General features: G+C 37.4%; 1 protein-coding gene across 5 annotated transcripts in view; it reads right to left on the reverse strand.

The window, feature by feature from the left end:
* The window catches only part of IGFBP3 (insulin like growth factor binding protein 3), a 31,909-nt gene extending 16,485 nt beyond the window's left edge, over positions 1–15,424 (reverse strand). For all 5 annotated transcript variants that reach the window (XR_015740145.1, XR_015740144.1, XR_015740143.1 and 2 more), the window contains exons 1-2: positions 12,936–15,424; positions 4,399–4,619 (exon numbers count right to left, since the gene is read on the reverse strand). Coding sequence is in view for 2 of the 5 variants with exons in the window: in XM_026702320.2 (XP_026558105.1) it covers positions 4,399–4,619; positions 12,936–13,350 (636 nt within the window). In the remaining 3 variants the exon portion in view is untranslated. The remainder of the gene's footprint in view (positions 1–4,398; positions 4,620–12,935) is intronic.
* Positions 15,425–21,632: the final 6,208 nt, after the last annotated feature.

The raw sequence follows: 21,632 nt of genomic DNA on the forward strand, positions 1-21,632 counted from the left end.
CTCCTCCAGATGAATCAGAATTAATTATACATCTCTTTCTTATATTCAAGAAGAGTTGGACCCTAAACAAACCTAAGATTTTTAAAACTAACTTCCAAAAGCTTCTACTACAACTACATGTGATTTTTGTAAAAATGTGAGTTGGGAATGAGGCTCTGGAATTGTATGAGATAGTGCAACCTGGGAGAACACAGGAACATTCACGACTGTCCTTAAATTAACTTCATGTCAAAAATCTTGTTTAGAATAATTCCTTAGTCTTCCCGGATCTTCTCATTTTTTTACATACATGAAAGGTTTTTTTTTCTTCTCCATCCCTTTATGTGTTCTTAGTCATTGTACAGTTCATACATTTTGGTATGTCTTGGATGAGAATAATAAACCAATTGTGTCTGATGATTTTGCCTGAAGTTATTTAGAAACATATTTGATATTGTGTCTATGCTGTGGGAACTGATGAATTATCTTATCTACTTCTTCTTCTACAGAAGACAACCAAGAACACAGCCTGTTGATATTACTACACAATGCCAATATTAATAAAACCCTTTTGTTTAAAGAAGTTTTCATATCTTGTAAATCTAAAGACAGTTATGTGAATTTAAAAAGCAGTAAAAAGTCAAGCTTGTAATGGTACTTATGGAAGGGAAGTCCTGTGTGTATTTATAATGTATAGCTCTTTGGATGCTGTTGAATCACAAGTCCTATCAAACCCAACTTCCACAGCTGGAAATAAAGGATGCTAGCAATATTACCTCGGCTTACCAATATTTCCTCTACAGGGTCCAGACTTTTGATTTTCATATGCATCTGTAAGTAAATTGCTTACCTGTTATCTTATGACTGTTCAGTTATGATGGCCTCAGAATGGGTATACTTTATGGCGTATAAAGTACATTCATCTGTCATGTCATGCTCCTGGATGACTGTATTTCAGCTACTTGGCAAATGACTAGCCTTTGTGACTGGTTGCAAATCCTGCAATCATGCGACATTTTTGGTCTCTTTTTGGCTGGTTCTGGTAAATAGTGCCCATTTGTGTGTGTCTGTGGGGGGGTTATTTAACAACTGTGTGATTCACTTAACAAACATCACAAAAACATTGGAAAAAAAAAAGGTCCGATCACTTGGGTAGCTTGACTTATGACTGCAGTATTACAACTGGATTTTGGGCCCAAACTATGGTAATATGTTGACAACTTGTATCTGCACTCATTTCAAGCTCTTATATTTTGTTGCTATTTCACAATGCTTTTAAAAGCAAATTTACTAATTTATGCAATCTGAAAATTGCAAATAGAATAGTAGTAAATTTATTGCTCTGAACATTATTAATGACATTTACCTGAGAATTAAGTAGCAGTATTTAGATGGAAGAAAGCCAGAAGCAGTTAGGCCTATGGGCTAGATTGGACAATTGAGGCTGTGGAAGATAGATTTGAACTCAACTTGAAGGAAATATTTTATTGCTTTTTTCCCCAGCAGCCATTAGCCAATCCTATCACAAAAATAGGGCATTCAAATTGAACAAAAGCTAACTTTTGTATTCCTTTTTAGCCCAGCTGTGAGGAAGGAAGGAAGGGTCTTATTTCCACCCAACCTGCAGAAGAAGTGGCCAAGGACAAAATTATTTTAGAAATATTTATAAATTATAATAAAATAATAATTACATTATTTAGGAAATATTTTATTTTTTTAACTGGAAACACTAAAACATTGTAAGAACAAGTGGAAGCATTTCACCAAAGCATTTGAAGAAGTATTATTTTCTGAAACTTGAAAACAACACACATTTTCTCCATACAGTATATGTAAATCCCTAGTAGAAATGAATATGAGAGGACTGGATTTTTCAAAAATATTACAATTTTATTTGTAAAACTACATTTGTAGCTTCCGTGGTTGAAGAAAAAAGTTGGAAATGAAATGTTTACTATCTTTTGCAAATTTATAAACCATTTTCTGACCTAAAATCTGGGATAACTTTGAAATTTCTTAAACCTAGAAATATAAAATATTTAGTCAATTCCTGTTCTTATCTTCTCAAAAGCCAGATGCACTGAACTTCATGAAAACAGAATCCATAGCAATTTTAGATAAAACAATTTGAATAGTTTGGGTGAATCTGGCATAAAAAAATAAATATTTTTTTCCAAATCACGATGCATGATTATTTCCAGTAACCAAGTCTTTGAGAGCCTGCAGTCATCCTTTGTCTAATTCTCTGTCATCTTCTTCTCTCTCCCTTATCCTAAATATGGCTGCAGTTTATATAGGGAAACTTATAAAAGTACATCACTACCAATGAAACGGAATTCTTCTGATTTTAGAATTTGAGTACTTTCATCAGCTAAAAAGTGACTGCACTGAAGTACAATTATTATATCTATTTTATTTCTGTTCGAGAGGGAAACACACTCTGAAAGCCAAAATCCATGGACTGCCTCTGAAAAAATGAGAGACTTTTTATGACAGAATTAGCAGGACAGACACTTTTTGCATTTTTTGAGACTCCAAACATTTTTATTTCTGTAGGCTTTTGGAGTAGTCTCCTGCAATTTTTTTTTCTTTTCAACAACACAACACTGTGTCTAGATCAGCTATGAATGTTTTGATGCAAAGCCAAGAAATACCCAGCAATGTTTTGTGTGCCTGTTGGCATAGACATGGGGGATAAGCAGATTTCCTGCCAAGAACAGTACATGAACCACAGTATTCTATGCTCACATTTCCTACAACTCGGCTGGCCTGCAAACTTTGTTCGCACACTGCACATAAGGAACAAGAAACAGTAGCCACTTCATCCCCATGTGTTATTTTGCCCAAAGGCATTTCAGTACGGCAGAGCAATCACTAACGAAGCTAGACATGACTTTGGGAGCAGTAGACACCTTTTGACAGACAGCCAAAAGTTGATTCAGAATCTTACATTCACTATACTCATTGGAATTTGCTGCTTGGGATGCAAGCTCACAGAGTATAAGTAAGAAATTTTATATTTATTAATAATGTGTCTTGTCTATTGGGAGGAATAAAAGTGAATCAATCCATTACCCCCAGAAAAACAACCAGTTTAATCAAAGCATAGGCATGGATAAATGTACACATTCTTCTTTAAATTTTTTAATTTCTAAATGATTACTTTATTAAAAGGTTTACATCTTGTGAAATTACTAGACATTTTCTGGAACAGGAATCACAACATTTGTTTATCTAACTGTTTACTGGTCTGATTATTTTATAGAGACATTATTCACAAACTCAAGTAGAAAATATGTACTTTTAAAAGGTAAAAGAGCATAATGGCACCAGCTTGGGTATTTATGGTGGATCTCCTTTGGTGAAGCCCAGCTTCAACCACAAAAAGCCACTGATTGACTTTGGGCCAGTTCTCTTTTAGCTAACCCAATTTAACTCATAGGAGTTGTTATGGGAAAAACAGGGAAGGAGGAAACACTGCATATGCTTCTTGGAGTTTCCAAACAAAAGGCAGGATGTAACTCAAACAATAGATAATGAATAAATAAAATATTTTTTAAGGAGGTAAATCAAGAAAATTCTTTCTTTCCACCTTCTCTTAAAAAAAACTGCAATGTTTTCCCCAAACAAAAACTTTTATATTTACTAAAATGTAATTGAAGATGCTGTTTGGTGACATCTTCAAACTAAAGTTAATGTGGTATATTGTTAAGTCACCAAGATAAAAAAAAAACAGGAGACTATGAGTTCTAGTCTGCTTTGGGCATGAAAACTAACTGGGTAATTATGGGTTAATCACCCTCTTAGTAAATCCACACGGCTATTGTTATAGGGAAAATAAAAGAAGGAAGATATATTAGGTATGTTTGCCACCTAGAGTTATTTATAAAAACAATAAAGGTTGAGTAAAAATAAATAAAATGAAATAAAATAAAATAAAATCTTTAGCTATAAATGGTGGGTAATTCCATAAGAGTAAATATTTAAATCACCTATAGAATAATCATGGAATAACAGAGTAAAATTTATAAACAAAACTTCCAATTCCATTAAATTAGTACTCTAATAATTTTGATGACAGCAAAAACTTAGGCTGTGTATTTTAACTTTTTTATTGTTTTAATTAATTTTTATTATTTAATTTGTATTTAATTTTTATTATTTATTATTTTATTATTATTATGCTTTTATTTTTTAAAACTTTGTTCATTGCCCAGACTCACTTGGTGAGATTGGTGGCTATACAAATTAAATAAATAAGTAAATTAATAAATCTGTAAAATTTATCCATTTAAAATGATGTAATTAAGACATGGATGTATATAACTTTGTTAAACAGTATTTTATCCGCATAATAGTGTTAAACAAATGCTTGCATATTTGTAAGCAAGTAAGTATGTAACAAACTGAAATACTTACATATTCAGTCTCCTGTTTAGATTCAGAAGAGAAATTCTGTGTGTCTGTGCTTTGTGAATCATACTTGTAGCGCTGGGTATTTTTGGCATATTCTTTCCTTATGACATCTATTTTGGTCTGATGGACATGTGACTTGGAATCTAACATCCTGTTGGTGCTGGGAACAGACTGATTTTCTGTACTACTAATATTCTGGTCTTCATCTGAATCACTGGAATTCCCTTCAAATAAAAACAAGTTTAACAAGCTGTTAGCCAATGTCAGTTTAATAAATAACTTATGAAGTGCTTTTAAATATTGAATATTATTTATATTTTGTCATCATTTACATAGAACATTACTGAATAGCAAGCAAACAAAAAATCAGGTCAGTTTAATTCTGAGGAAGCATAACAAAGTAGAAATCTAAATAAATATTGTGCATATATTTAGATTAAGGATTACATATAGAAAATGATCTGCTACTGATGCCATAATACTTAAAATACATATTTATTGTGTCCTGAATGCAATATATAGTTCAAAGCACATGGTTTTAAGATGGCAGCCTTAGGGATCATATAGGTAATAGCACCTGTTTAGAGTTCAGTGTTCCCATGACTGAAGGAACCTAGTAACTTTTCAACCTATAATTTCAACATAATTATTGGGTTGCAAGGCTTGTGCATCTTTCATTTATATTTAAATGTTTGAAAAGTGGCCTATATACTCTACATTAATTTGTTTTCCTAATTATATTTTTGAACCCTATACCGGTAGTTCTTACAAGAGATTGCTTAGTGACCATTCTAAGTTACAAGAACACTGAAAAAAATGACATGACCATTTTTCACACTTAACACATTGCAGCATCCCCATGGTCACGTAATCAAAATTCAGATGTTTGACAACTGATACAGATACAGATAATCAGAGTTGGAGGGGACCTTGTAGGTCATCTAGTCCAACCCCCCGCCCAAGCGGGAGACCCTACACCATTTCTGACAAATGGCAGTCCAATTTCTTCTTGAAAGTCTCAACTGATGGCGTTCCCACAACTTCCGAGGCCAAGCTGTTCCATTGGTTGATTGTTCTCACTGTCAGAAAATTTCTCTTATTTCCAGGTTAAATCTCTCCTTGTTCAGTTTCCATCCATTATTCCTTGTCTGGCCTACAGGAGCTTTAGAAAATAGCTTGACCCCTTCCTCCCTGTGGCAGCCCCTCAAATATTGGAAGACTGCTATCATGTCTCCCCTGGTCCTTATCTTTACTAGACTAGCCAAGCCCAGTTCCTGCAACCATTCGTTGTATGTTTTAGCCTCCAGTCCCCTAATCATCCTGGTTGCTCTTCTCTGCACTTTTTCTAGAGTCTCAATGTCTTTTTTATAATGTTGTGACCAAAAATGCAGTACTCTAGGTGTGATCTTACTAAGGCTTTATAGAGTGGTATTAGTACCTCCCTTGATCTTGACTGTATCCCTCTGTTAATGCAATTTAGGATTGCATTAGCTTTTTTGGCTGCTGCTGCACACTGCTGGCTCATATTTAGCTGGTTGTCCACTAAGACTCCAAGATCCCTCTCACAGTTACTGCTATTGAGCTTGGTTTCACCCAGTCTATATGTGTACTTTTGGTTTTTCTTGCCTAAGTGTAGGACTTTACTTTTCTCTGTATTGAATTTCATTTTTATTAGATATGGCCCAGTGTTCTAGTCTGTCAAGATCCATCTGGATCTTGAGCCTATCTTCTTGGGTGTTACCTATTCCTGCCAGCTTAGTATCATCTGCAAATTTGTTAACTTCCCCTTCTATTCCCTCATATAAGTCGTTAATGAAGATATTGAAGAGTACTGGGCCTAAGACGGACCCTTGTGGCACCCCACTGCGTACTTCCCTCCATGTAGACTTAGACCCATTAAGGACTACTCGTTGAGTATGGTTTGCCAGCCAGTTGCGAATCCATCAGTGGTGGTGCTATCTATTCCACTTTTTTCTAGCTTACTAAGAAGTAGGTTGTAGTCTACTTTGTCGAATGCCTTGCTGAAATCTAAATATATTATGTCCACAGTATTTTGCTGGTCTACTAATTTAGTCACTGTGTTGAAGAATGAAATAAGATTAGTTTGGCATGATCTGTTTTTAACAAACCCGTGCTGACTGCTAGTTATTACTTTACTTGTTTCTAGAAGTTGGAAGATCTGTTTTTTTATTATCTTTTCCAGTATTTTCCCGGGTATTGATGTTAGGCTGATTGGCCTATAGTTTCCTGGGTCTATTTTTTCCCCTCTTTTGAAGATGGAAACCACATCAGCTCTTTTCCAGTCCGCTGGTAGTTCCCCGGTGCTCCAGGATTTTTGAAAGATATGGTGCAGTGTTTCTGAGATGACCTCTGCCAGCTCCTTTAAAACTCTGGGATGTAATCCATCAGCCCCCAGTGATTTGTTTTCATCAAGATCAGACAGGTGTTCTCTTACTATTCTTTTGCTTATTTTAACTTTTATTTCTGGTCTGTCTTTTACAGTTATGTTTTTGGTGGGTTGAGCTGTAGTCTCTTTTTGCGTGAAGACAGAGGCAAAGAATGAGTTAAGCAGTTCTGCTTTCTCTCTGTTGCCTGTTACTTCCTTGCCATCTTCTCTCTTTAGTGGACCGACTGTTTCCTTGATTTTTTTTCTTGTTATTTATAGGTTGGAAGAAACTTTTTAAATTTTCTTTGACTTTGGTTGCAAGTCTTTGTTCGTTCTGAGCCTTTGCTATCCTGATTTTGTGTAGCCGTGTTGACTCATATTTCTGACAGTCGCAGTGTCCCAGGGTCATATCATCACCTTTTGCAATCTTCTGACAAGCAAAGACAATGGGGAAACCAGATTCACTTAACAACGGTGTTACTAATTTAACAACTGCAATGATTCAATTAACAACTGTGGCAAGAAAAGTCATAAAACGGGGGGAAACTCATAAATTTTTTACTTAGCAACATAAATTTTGGGCTCAGTTGTGTTTGTAAGCTGAGGACTACATGCACAGCTAGAAAACTGCCTTCTCTATATTTAAATAAGCTTTAACTCTCACCAGAAGAGGGCAGAATTGTACCAGGATTGAATTGCTTCTAAATCTGGACCTAAATCAAGAATCTATTGGGACATTAACTTGACTTTTAAAGGATTGAAATAGTTGCCTATTTATTATTTGTAAGATTTATTGTAAGCATATCTATTTTTGAGTTTGCCATGAAGGTTTTTCCTAAATGAATGCAGACATGGTATAATCTGTAATGGTAAAATTGAATTATTAAATAGTAATTACTAATTATTAGTAATTTTTAAAAAATCTTAAAACAGGGGTCCCCAACTCCCAGTCCATGGCCTGATACCAGTCGACAGCCCACTGGGAACCGAGCCACGCAAGTAGCGGGCAAGCGCACAAAGCTCCATTTACTCATCTAAGGATTAGGTTGTGTACACGAAACCATCCCCTTTCCCACTGCCACCTGACACTATTGAATTATTACTTCATATTTTCTGCTATTTTGAAGGAAATGATAATTCCTTTCAGTGCTGTGAATATTACAGTGCTATGGCTCTAAAAACAAATATGCATACTTGATTTTTCCTGAGACTTAAATATGTCACTTTCATAAAGGAAATGTTTTAAATATGTGGCAGACAGAAAGCTCCTATATCGTTAAGAAGTATGTGTATACACTGAATTTTTCTCCAGCTGGACCTGGTTACACTTCCTCTGTGTATTTTATTGAAGTTAATATTTCCCAAGCTCATTGCATGTTTATATTTCAGCCAAAAAGCACCTGTGGCAATAGCTTCTAAAAGGCACAACTATTAACAGGGAATATATTCACCTATAAAAAAATGGACCCAGAAACATACCAACTTTATATTCAGCTATAAAAATAATATAAACGATACAATACTATAAAAAGTTCTACTTTGGGAAAAATGCTATTCATGTTACAGAAAATAAAAGCCCACTCAGAAGAGGCCAATGATATGTTGTCAAAAGACAAAGGAGTGGGGTCAAAACTAGGTACTTGCTATTAATATCTTTCCACTGCCACTAAACGACAAGTGGCAAAAGCAGTGGTGGAGAATACATTTCCAACAAACGGTGAAGGAAGCAAAATTATTTGTTTTGTATAATTACTTCTGTGCTTCATCAACATTTAACCTTTTAAGTATTATATGTAATTTTAATGGCATTTTCTTTTTTTATTATTAATTGTTTTATCATATAAGTGCAGCTCCATTTTTAAACATATTTTTCAGCTCTGTAAATCCCTTTCCAACATGCACATATATGTACATAAAATTTAATGTCTATTATTAAAATATGACAAAATTGATTTGTATAATTTCTCATTGAACTATTTAAGATACCAATGATAAAATCTGACCCACTCTTCATATTAAAAATATTTCCTTTTGACTTTTTGAGGGAAAAAATGACTTTAAATAATACAGTAATCCCTATAGAAAGACTATGTTATATAGACAGGCATAAGGTGGCAGTAAAGAATATCAAACTACTGGATCTGGATTTGACCATCCAAATCCAGTAGCCCCTTCTCAGAACCTGAGTTTCCAAAGTCCTGGGAAGTCTATTCCTATAGCCGTGATGGTGAACCTATGGCACACGTGCCACAAGTGGCACACAGAGCCATTTGTGCCGCCATGCGAACCACAGGCAAACTTACCTCACTGTGCATGCCTCACAGATGATTTTTCAGCTGGTTTGAGGCCTTTTTCAGCCTCCCAAAGGCTTGAAAAAAGCCTCTGCAAGACGAATAATAGGCCAGTTTCATCACTTCCTGTAATACCAGAAGTGACTAAAAGGCCTATTATTCAACCTGAAAAGCCTTGCAGAGGCTTTTTCAAGCCTTTGGGAGGCCGAAAAAGGCTTCAAACCAGCTGAAAAATCAGCGGTGAAGCACAGTGAAGGTAAGGGGGTGGGATTGCACGTGCATGTGCAGGGGGCATGGGGGGGCTGCATTGCCTTCTGGGTGCTGGCATGCGAATGTGTGCGTGCTTGTGCACGTGCAATTTTTGGCACAGGAGCCCAAAAAAGTTAGCCGCGACTGTCCTATAGTAACCAGCTATACTAATTATTGACAAATTATTTTTTTCTAAATTATTCTTAAATAGAAACAAAACAATTTCCAAATGGGTTTGTTTCTTGCATGGCTTATTCTTCAAGGATACATTTAGGGGGTATCGTAAAGTACCTGAACATCACAAATTAGGACTGCCAAAAGTAAAATGAGCATCTGCTGGAGCAGATACATTCATGGAAAAAAACAATAATATTGTTTTGCCAAAAATATACTCCCAAATCTTCTAGTGTATAATTGATTGGTGTTGCCAGATATTACCCTTTTAAAAAAGAACAAATTATATATTATTTCAGAAATTCAGACCTGGATTTTTATTAGAAAGCCACCTTATGAATAAGGCTAATCACTAACCATTTTTCCATTTTAGGAGCTTCATAAATTAATAAATATTAAGGTCTACATTGTTCTATAGCACACCTCAGAAAGAAGTCTGTTACTAATCCCTCTTTATAATGTGTCATATGCTGCTCAGTAATGACCTTCATATTTATTCACATTCATCTGTAAACAACAGCATCTAGTACCATAGTTTGACAGCTTTCTACCTTCATTGAAAGATCTATCAAGAAACTTGGAATATTTCAGTACATTGCACAGATTCTTATGACATATTTTATAGTACATGCATAGTTTATGCGTGCCTGCTAGGATTTGGGTTGGGAATACCCTCTGATCTTGTCAGAAGAGAATCATAAACATAGTGAATGCTGCTGCATGGGGAAACTGAACAGGAGAATATTACTCACGGTACTCTGTCATCCAGGATATCTTATCAGTCATTTCTTCTCACTAAGAAAATCCTGGATCTCAAAATACAGAGGGCACACCTTGAATCCCAACTGCCTATCATATACAACAATGCAGGTTACTATAGGACAGTCGCGGCTAACTTTTTTGGGCTTAAGGGTCACCTCTACAGGTGTCTTTTTAAATGCTCCAAGTATACCAGATCAGTCTTTTTAAAAAATGTTTGATTTCTAATGAAAAAGCCCCACTATGATACAGATATATAGCCAGATTCATCCTCTATGTCAGGGGTGTCAAACTTGATTTCATTGAGGACCACATCAGGGTTGTGTTTGACCTTGGGGGGCAGATGTGGGCAGAGTGGGAATGGTCAGCTTGATGTCAATTGTGTTGGGGGTGCCTGAGGTGGCCCAAGTGCTTTGCCAGTGAAAATTAGTTTCCAAACTCCATTTTAGTCTGCAATGGCATCTTGCAACCCTCTGCCAGCAAAAATGGAGTCCGCAAGGGCCATGTGCAGCCCTCCTGAGCTCTGTTCTCAGGCATCATGGACTGGTCCTTTGCTATTTACAAGATGGCACCGCAGGCCAGATCTAAGCACCCCATGGGCCAAATCTGGCTCCAGGCCTTGAGTTTGACACCCCATTGGTCTATGTCCATTAAATGAGCCATTTTAATTAAATCATATTGACAAAAAAGTTTTTCAGTGAATCCCTTCATAATTCCTTTCAATCCTGGTCACTGATAGTCCATGAATTTTATCTTTTATTCTGAATGAATAAATACTCCTTAACTTACATCTAGTCACTTAACAACTGTTTTAAATTATGCCAGTTCCCCAAATGAGTGCTTCTAACACCGATTTGAACTTCCAATGATCACCCCTCCCACTTATGGAATTGCATTTTGAGCAACTGGCAACTGGCCACTCCCTCTCCTTCTCTTCCACTTTTTAGAAAATCAAAGAGGCAAAGGAATATCATTTTGCAGAACTATTAATTTAGGAAGAATTGTTCTGAAGCAGTAAGGATGGATGTATTTGTACATGCAACTTACACAGTCTATTACACATGCACCCATAAATGCATTTAGAATAGAATTGAATAGAATTGAACTGAATTCTTTATTGGCCAAGTGTGATTGCACACACAAGGAATTTGTCTTGGTGCAAATGCTTTCAGTATACATAAAAGAAAAGATACATTCTTCAAGAGTCAAAAATCATAAGGTACAACACTTAATAATAGTCATAGGGTCCAATAAGCAATACTAGGAAACAGTCAATATAGGTCATAAGGATACAATTGACAAAGTTACAATCCTACAGTCACAACTGGGAGGCGATGGGTGATAAGGAGTGATGAGAAGGTTAATAGTAATAGTAATGCAGATTTTGTAAATAGTTGAACAGTGTTGAGGGAATTATTTGTTTAGCAGTGTAATGGTGTTGGGAAAAAACTGTTCTTGTGTCTAGTTTTTCTGGCGTGCAGTGCCCTATAGTGTGTCCAGGATGTGAGGGGTCTGTAAATATTTTCAAAATCCTCTTTTTGACTTGTGCAGTCCTCCCTCGATGGAGGAGAGGTTGGTAGTAATTGTTTAATTTAATAACACTTTAATATAAAATGGCATAATTCATGGGTCTCAGTGTAAATACTTTGTGTGTTACAAAAAGAAACTGTCACTGTTACTTCACTTCAATAACTAATAAATAAAACTGATATAAGAACGCACTTTTTATGCGAAGTTGTTTTCTAACAATAACTTACTTCAGATAGGAACAGAAATGAAAAGATTGGCAGCAGAATATACTGGCTAATGACTTTTAACCGTTGCTATACATTGGCCAATGTATAGTCAAGTAAACCTTAAATGCTCCTGATCAATACAGATTGAAGTTGCATATGACATTATATATTCATATCACTTCATCACCAAGACTGCCCAGAGAAATTTGCATATAGAGATCATAGGAATCAGGCACCATCAAGACACACAGCTGGCTTGCTATATGGAATTGCCTTTGCATGTAGAATTAAGTTAATCACGCTGAAACAGAAAGTCATCTATTAGTGAACTCACACGGATTTCAAACTATTTGAAACACGGACTCGTGTATACTTAGCGTACTTAACTCAAAAGCATTGGACTTTACAAAGTATCAACAGTTATTTCTAATAGGGGCTAATAATAAGGAACATTAATATTATCGCACTTGTATCCATCCACTCACGCTATGCACTTATCTAAAGGCAATATAATTTTTACCACAATGGTTGAACTTCACATGCACGTACACATTAACGAAAGCAACACATTCTACCAACCTTACTGTCCCGCCTCCAGCTACTCAGTGCCGTGAATGGATTAAAGTCTTGAACTCGCCCGTGAGGAAGAAGAACTCTCAGCACTATTGCGAAACCTTGGACAGTTTTCTCTCTCAGTTCTATCTTAATGGCGAGTCGTGGCCGAGGGGAAAAATCGGACGGGATCTTCTAAAAGAAGCGAGATTGGCAGTACAAACCAGCCGCGGAGTGCTGGCGCTGTTCGTTTCGCACAAACCACCACACCTGCCTTACGAGCTGCGCACGCGCACTAGGACCTTCTAAGCAGGCAGGCCAAGCTATTGCTGCCGCCGCCGGGGATCTCTGACTAGGGGGAAATTATACGCGACCCGCTCTTTGTTTTCTTACCTGGTCCATGGGTCCCGCGCAGGAGGAAGTCACGGACCCTGTTGCCGGCGGACGAACTGCTGCTGCTGCCGCCCGCCGCGTCGCCGCTTACGTTCATGCAGAGCCCCTTGCCGTCGAGCAGCGCCTGCAGAGGTTTCGGCTCGTCGCTTCGAGGCCGGCAGCTGAGCCCGGAGCCGCAGCGCTCGGTATAGACGCCGCACGGCTGTCCTTCTTGCAAAGCGCAGGTGAAGCAACACCCGCAGCCCGGTTCGCGTACCAGCTCCGGGCATTCCGCAACCATGGGCTTGCACTGCTCCAGAGCCCGCGTGTCACACGGATCGCATCGCACCACCGGCCCCACCGCCACCGCCAGCCGGCTCAGCAGCGCCGTTGCCGTCACCACTGCCCAGAGTAGCATGTAGAGCCCAGACACCATAGCAACAGCGACAGGGAGGAGGGACGAAAAAAGGATTAAGTCTGGCAAGCAGAGAGTAAAGAAGGTCTGCAAACAACCTCGAGCAGTGTGCACTGATCGACCCGGGTACCCCTCGTGCCCAGGGCAAGAACAAGCAAGACCAACAGAAAACAGAGACGCACAACTTCACTCGCTCTTGCACACACGTTTCTGTAGGTTGAGGGCAGAGCACAAGCGCCGCCCAGCTTGCCTGGGAAGAGAGAGGGCAAGAAGCGTAGCTCCTTGCAGCTTCTGCGGGAGCCCCCTAAAGTTTAAAAAAGGTGGCAGGAGGTTAGAGATATGAACCTTCTAACTCCAAAGCCTGGAGAAGACCAATCTCTTTCGCAGAAACAAGCTAGAAGAGAGTCACAGTCCCCAGTTCTGCCGTAGGAACAATTCCCCTATTTTGCCCTTTAATACCAATAGTCATTCAGAGGTATATATTTCTCTGTTTCCAAAGCTCCTTCCTTTTCAAAGCTACAAAAATAGCTTATTTTGGAAATTACGTTCCCCCGCCGCCCAATTCGCAACACAATTTCTTAAGAGTCCCTCCCCAAAAACGATAAAATAAGATGTCCTCAGGGGAGAAGAGAAAAGAAAGGCAGGAAAGAAAAGGTGATGCAAAATAATAGTAATTTAAAGAAGAAAATTATCCTTTTTGTCGTTTAAATCTCCTTGTTGCCTGCAACTCCCTCCTAACTTTGCTCCCTCTGATCTCTCTTTCAGCCGCAGTTTGTGCCTATATAGATCCCCTCCTTAAGACACGCCCCGGACTATGAATAATGAATGTCATTGGCAGCAAAATAAAAGGAGGGGAAGACTTTCGGTCAAGAAAGTAAAGAAGGCGGGAGGATCGGTGAATGATTCATAATGATAAGATTACTTCTTAGTAGATTTTGTATATCATGGGGAGGGGGGGAGAGGAGACGCGCGATTCCCCCCAAATCCTTTCCATTTGCCTTTGTTTCAAGGAAAATGCCCCTCCGCTCCCTTGATTCGAGAAAAGGAGCTCTAAATCGGAAAATCTTTTTCAATTCTTGTCTCCAGTGGAACTGACTAAAAGAACAGATTAAACCCAAGGGGCCAGCTTTTTTAATGGCAGCCAGAGTTTAGGATATCACCTTCAGTTCCTTGAGAAACTGAAATATATGCGAGATTTTATACATGTTCCTGTCAGTCTGCCTTTCCTCTTGACAGCTATGGGAGACAATCGAGCATTAAATCAACTAAGCACCAATTTCTATCTTAAATTAAGAAAACACTGATCGTGGTTGTTCTGCATGATATTCTTAATTTTAGGAAAAGATCTATCTCCTTTATAAAAAGGATAATCATTTCTTTCTACGGAGATAATGAACTGGTTTGCTATAAGTAACATTTAACGTTTGAAAAATCAATAGTATAAGCAGTTATTGAATGAAATGGTTTTCATCTCCAGACCAGATCAATTAGTTGTGCTCTCTCTCTGCAGAATTCACAGTTTGAAATCATTTTTATCATTTTAACAGAAGGTGAAATAAAGAACAATATTTTGATGTAGCATCTCTGCTAATCCTTTGTTTAAATAAAAGCCTAATTTTTAAATGGCAATTTTATGCAGACCATTTTAGAAGTTAGTTTTTGAGTGAATGACAGTAGTCCTTCTAAAAATGTGTGTTTGAACTACCTTTCCATTCCATTCTATGAAGGAAAAGGAAATCAAATTGGCTTATATTATTATTGCATGTGTTATAAATTGTCTTTTAAAGTATGATGAAGAAATAAATGAATTCCAAGTGCTCCAGAATTATTCAGGGAATACTTTCTTTGTTTCTTTTATTCTGAGAACTTGCCAACAGAGGTCGCTAATTGCTTAGTCCAGAGCTGAGGGACCAAATGTGATTGAACTGATTTACAAAGATGCTATTGATCACTTCCTTCTTACTAGTATACAACTGCAGGATAGTGTTCTGATTTTTAAAAAAAACTTTGAATAGCTTTGGGATTCTGTTATAGGTTATGGTCACCATCTAATGGAGAGTTAAGTGCAATTTTAGTTATAAATAAAAAGTATTTGTGCTTCATGTTGGCATCTGTTTAAAAAAAGCAAAAATAACAGAGATGGTTCATGAATCCTGACCAAAAGAAAGGCTACTTTTCTGTCTTCTAAATACCAGCAGATGAATGAATGAATGAAATAATGAATAATGAATGAAATAAGCAGCAGTTTCAGATACTGAAGTGGTAAAACTGCACATTTTATGTTTCTATAATAAAGATTCAAATTTTAATCCTTGTAGCATAAAACCAAAAAAAGAATATAAAATGATTTCTGGAAAGAATTATACTGTGAAATGTGGAAAATATAGTACTAGATATATAACATCTAGTGTGTAATACTTAAGGCAATTCCAGCATAACAGACCACAAGAGCTAGAATGCTTTATAGGTTCAATTATATTTCTAGAACAATGCCCATGATTATTGTTAAATATACCTTAATAATAACATATAGTTATGCTGAAAAGAATAGATAACTGGGAGAGCACATGAGTCATTTTTGGTATGCTTATATCTTGCTTAGAAGTTGGCAAAATCTACAGTATAATGGTAGATTTATAGGGACCTTAGAGGTCTTCTAATTCAATCCCCTGCTTGAGCAGGATATCCTATGCCATTTCAGATAAATGATTATCCAGTTATTCCATTGATTGATTGCTCTCACCATTAGGAAATTTCTCCTTAGTTCTAGGTGGCTTCTCTCCTCAGTTTCCATCCATTGTTTCTTGTCTTGCCTTTTGGTGCTTTGGAAAATAATTTGACCCCCTTGTCTTTGTAGAAGCCTCTCAAACATTGGAATACTGCTACTGCTATCATGTCTCCTCTAGTCCTTTTTGTTAGACTAGACGTACCCAAATCCTGTACTTTTTAACCTCTGCCCCCCTGATCATTTTTGTTGCTCTTCTCTAGATTCTTTCCAGTCTCAACATCTTTTTTATATTGTGGTGACCAGAACTGGATGCAGTATTCCAAGTGCGTCCTTATTAAGGCTTTGTAAAGCAGTATTAGAACTTCATGTGATCTTGATTCTGTCTCTCTATTAATGCAGCTTAGGACTGGATTGGCTTTTTTGACTGCTGTCACACATTTTTGGTTCATATTTAAGTGATCGTCCATTAGGACTCCAAGATCCCTTTAATATTATTTCATATAAAGATTTATATGATGTAAAGGGAAACCAGAGTATAAAATTTAATGCATATAAATAATGTAGTGTCTGAATGGCAGATACAATTACATTGTATTTGAACCAAATATAAAAGAAATGTAAAAAATAAGATTGTGGGGTTTATATGACTCAATGATCCCCAACTAAATCACCCTCTCTGACATTTCATATGATATGTAAATGTTCTAAAGCATGGAATGTTTCATTCTTATTTAGCTGAAGTGGCAAAGTATGCATTTCAGAGTTTCCTGTTGCTGTTCTGACCCAAACTCTTTTCCAATAAGACAAACAATAACAAAGGGAACAGAAACCTTTTAATGACTCTTACGAATCCCCGGTTAAAAGGCTGCTGCAAACTAATTAACTTTGATAAGCACAAATCTTGCCAAAACTGTACAAGATTGCCAAGAATCACAGATAAGAAATATTTCACAACACAGGAGTCTTTAGATATCAACTTAAAATACTGTATGGTTCATGAGGCTGAATTTTAAAACATTCTTCCTGCAAAGAACGTTCACTTCAGAGCTGGCTTTTATCTTCTTGAAGGAGGGGCCATTACCTTGCAGCCTTACTCCTGAGTTGCCCATGCTGTTGCAGCTGCTCTTTCCTGTGGCAAATCCTGCATGCACTCGCACTTGGCACAGGCTCCTTGGGAACCTCCTCATCGCTGCTGCCAGCCCCCACAATCTCTGAAGGCCACTCTCTAATGGTCCTGGGCCCTCATCTGAGTCCTCGTTCTCCTCAGCCGTCCACACCTGCTGTCGGCTAACCACAGTTGCTTCTGATTAGTGTGTGTGTGTGTATGTGTGTGTTTTCTTAAGTTTTTGCAGGTATTTATATGTATGGTATTCAGCTTTGTTTGGGTATTTTCCCATATCATTATAGTTGTGCTTTTAAAGTTGTAGCGACGTTTTGGCAGAATCTCATCTGCCATCATCAGGCTTGTGTATTGGGTTTGTCTGTGTGACAGGCAAAAAAAAAATGCTACAAAACAGACAGAAGATATTAGAAACACCAATGAAGCAGAACACAGCAAACTCCAAGACCAATAAACATAGACCAAGACTCCCAACCAATCAGGATGAAGAAAAAAACATTCTAACAAAGCACGAGGCTCGCACCAAATTTAAAACAGAAATGGTTGCAAAAGCCTGACACACAGATGAACACAATACATAAACCTGATGATGGCAGATGAGATTCTGCTGAAACATCATTATAACTTTAAAAGCACAACTATAATGACATGGGAAAATACCTGAAGAAAGCTGAATACCATACATATAAATACACACACACACACACACACACACACACACACACACACACACATATATATTAAAATAATTATGTTTTTTTCATGTATGCCTGCTGGAGTTATTTTCCATATCCTAGAAGTGCTGTCATAAAATGCAAATGTTTATAGAAATTTTTATTTTAGGTTATGAATTCATTTTTTATTTTGGCAGAGCCTCATAAAATACACAAAATACATTATGCAGACTGGAATAGATATTTAATTTTTTAGTGGACTAAAATAGGAAGTTTATGTATTTTTCACATACAATATATTTTGGGATTATGAGTACATAATGAAGTAATTGCTACTACTAATTTGCTGAAGTTTTGATCAAATACAAAATTGATCCTGGACACTAATTTATCCCAAATATCTTCTGCTAGACATAACTAAATAGTCATGTTGGTATATTTTAAGCTAAGAGCAGTGGAACAAATAGGGGGCCCATTAGAAAAGAGGAAAAACCGAACTGAGTAAAATAATAGCTATCTACTATGTACCAGTGAATGACATTTTCCTTTTTGTTTCTCCATTGTTTCTTCATAATTTCACCTAACAAAGCTGTTTTATATGGTAAAAATTGAATTATGAGGTGTTTCAAATTCATTCAAAAAAAAGAGAGCACTTTGGAGTTCATAGGCACAAGCATAACCTCTATGTTTTCAGAACAATGTCATAACCATATAAATGTAGGGAAAAGATACAGCTATATTAAAGGGTGAGATACAACATGTGTCGTCTTCATAATTTGAAGATTTTTTAAAATTACTTTTGAAGAACTTTACATATTTTAGTCCAAATCCCGCCCAAGGAGTCGGATGTCATGATCTCCCACGCCCCTGCCCTCAGGAGCTTCTCTTCCTCCTCGACAGAAGCGCTCACATGCTCAGTGGAAGGAAGAGGCTTGTCAGAGGCCAGAGGGGCGGTGAATGCTTTGCACATGAGTGCTTCTGTAGAGGAGAAAGGGAAGCTTTTGGGGTGGGCGAGCCTCCCCCTTGCAACATCTTCCCTCGAGGGCTTCGCTGGCAGCTGCTCAACCTCTTCAATGCGCGGAAGCAAGAGATAGGAGGTGACATCAATTCAGAGGATCCTTTCCCCTCACCCCCACCCCCTCACAGGCCAGGCCTATGCCATGATCTCCCATGTGTATGAGTCCATCTGTTGCCCCACCCCTGACAGCCATCTGGTCTTCACCCCTGTTGCCCCACCTTCCTGACAGCCATCTGGTCTTCAGCATGTGGCTCGTCAGCCCAGAGTGGAGGTTGCTCACTGTGCTGAACCGTGCATGCCTGTGCTTACGCCAGCCACTCTTCCCGGCAGGAAAAGTGACCCCGCTCGGCTTGGACTCTGAGTTTGTGACTGGTATGTCTTAACTGGGACCATGATGACTTTGCCTCGCCCGTGAGATCACCAAGTAGCAACTGCCAGCTCCTTTCTCCACACACCAAGTCTTACCATGGGAAAGAGAGCAGCTAGGGTTTCAGTGTAGCCACTTGGTTAGTTCATAATTGCCCTCCCCAGAGAAGGACATGCTGAGGAGGAGGAGGAGGTAGTAGTGGAGAAGCAAGCCAGGTGTTAAAGACCCAGGGTGGGGGAGGCTTCCAGCCCAGCCCTCCTTCCCTCCCCCAACTCCAGACAACCACACCTGGCAAAAGAGGAAGAGGTTTCCTCCGACTTGGAGGAGATATGAAATGACAGGAGACCAGATTTGAGGGGGGGGAGGGCTCTCCTTTTCTTTTTTTATATGTATGTATCTATGTATGTATGTATGTTTTCTTAAGTTTTTGCGGGTACTTACATGTATGGCATTCAGCTTTGTTCGGGTATTTTCCCACATCATTGTAGTTGTGCTTTTAAAGTTGTAGCAACGTTTCGGCAGAATCTCATCTATACAGAAGCCTGATGATGGCAGATGAGATTCTGCTGAAACATTGCTACAACTTGAAAAGCACAACTACAATGACGTGGGAAAATACCCGAACAAAGCTGAATGCCATACATATATATATATATATATATGTATGTATGTACGTACGTATGTATGTATGTATGTAAGCTGAATACCATACATGTAAGTACCTGCGAAAACTTAAGAATATATATATATATATATTTTCTTAAGTTTTTGCAGGTACTTACATGTATGGTATTCAGCTTTGTTCGGGTATTTTCCCACGTCATTATAGTTATGCTTTTAAAGTTGTAGCAATGTTTAGGCAGAATCTCATCATATATATATATGATGAGATATATATATATATATATATATACACATACATACATACATATACATACACATACACATACATACATACATATATACATACATACATACACACACAACTTTATATATATATATATACATCTTTATATATATATATATATATATATATATATATATATATATATATATATATATATATAACAGATCCCCCTGATACCTCCAGCTCAAACACACCCCAACCAGGCACCCAGATGAAACCTAGCTTCCTAACTAATGATAGCCATCCATTTACCCGGAGCCAAGCTGCACTAAAGGCCTCCAATAAAGTAACACAATGTTGCCAGCCAATCAAGATACAAAAGAGCCAAAAAACAGACAGAAGATATTAGAAACATCAATCAAGCAGAACACAGCAAACTCCAAGACCAATAAACACAGACCAAGACTCCCAACCAATCAGGATGAAGAAAAAACCATTCTGGCATAGCAATAGGCTGCCCCAAATTTAAATCTGAAACCACTATAAAAGTCTGACTCACAGATGAACACTATACAGAAGCCTGATGATGGCAGATGAGATTCTGCCAAACGTTGCTACAACTTTAAAAGCACAACTACAATGATGTAGGAAAATACCCGAACAAAGCTGAATGCCATAGATATACAACTTTTTATATATATATAAATATATATATTTATAATTAAATAAGCATTTTTATATTTAAAAATATACATTTATATATATTTATATATTAAAAATTAATTTGTAGGTAGTACATTTATATTTAATATAAAAAATAAAATTTTTATATTGAATATATTATCTTTTTAAAAAAAATCATATTAGTGGTCCTCCGGATTTAAAAGTATGAGTTTGGTGGTCCCTGAGGTCGAAAAGATTGGTGACCCCTGATATAAATCATTTATGAAGATGTTGAAAAGTACTGGGACTAATACAGAATTTCAGAGTAACCCATCTGCTTATTTCCCTAGATATAAATATAGTTTCATTAAGGACTACACATTGAGTATGGTTTGTTAGCCAGTTACAATCCATGTGGTGGTGAAGCAGTCTGTCCCACATTTTTACTAGCTTACCAAGAAGTAGGTTATGATCTACTTTGCCAAATGCTTTGTTGAAGTCCAAGTATACCAGCATTTCAGCATTTCACCAGTTCACTAATTTAGTCACTTTGTCAAAGAATGAGTAAGATTTGTTTGTCTTTATCTGTTTTTCATAACCTCATTTTGAGTACTGATTACAGCTTTGTTGCTTGATTATCTTTTCCAAGATCTTTCCAGATATTGATGTCAGGCTGTGTGGTCTATAGTTTCTTGGATCTGTTCTTTTTTTCCTTTCTTAAAGAGGGGAACCACATTGGCTCTTTTCCAGTATTCCGGTAGTTCTTCAATTCACCAGGATCTTTGAAAAATATGGACTAGGGGTTCCAATATCTCTTCTGCCAGTTCCTTCAGTAATTTGAGATGTAATCCATCAGGTGCTGGTGGTTTGAACTCTTTTGTTGCTG

Source organism: Pseudonaja textilis, chromosome Z (assembly GCF_049901715.1).
Source record: "Pseudonaja textilis isolate UNSWEBS1 chromosome Z, rPseTex1.2, whole genome shotgun sequence".
Classification (NCBI taxonomy): Eukaryota; Metazoa; Chordata; class Lepidosauria; order Squamata; family Elapidae; genus Pseudonaja; species Pseudonaja textilis.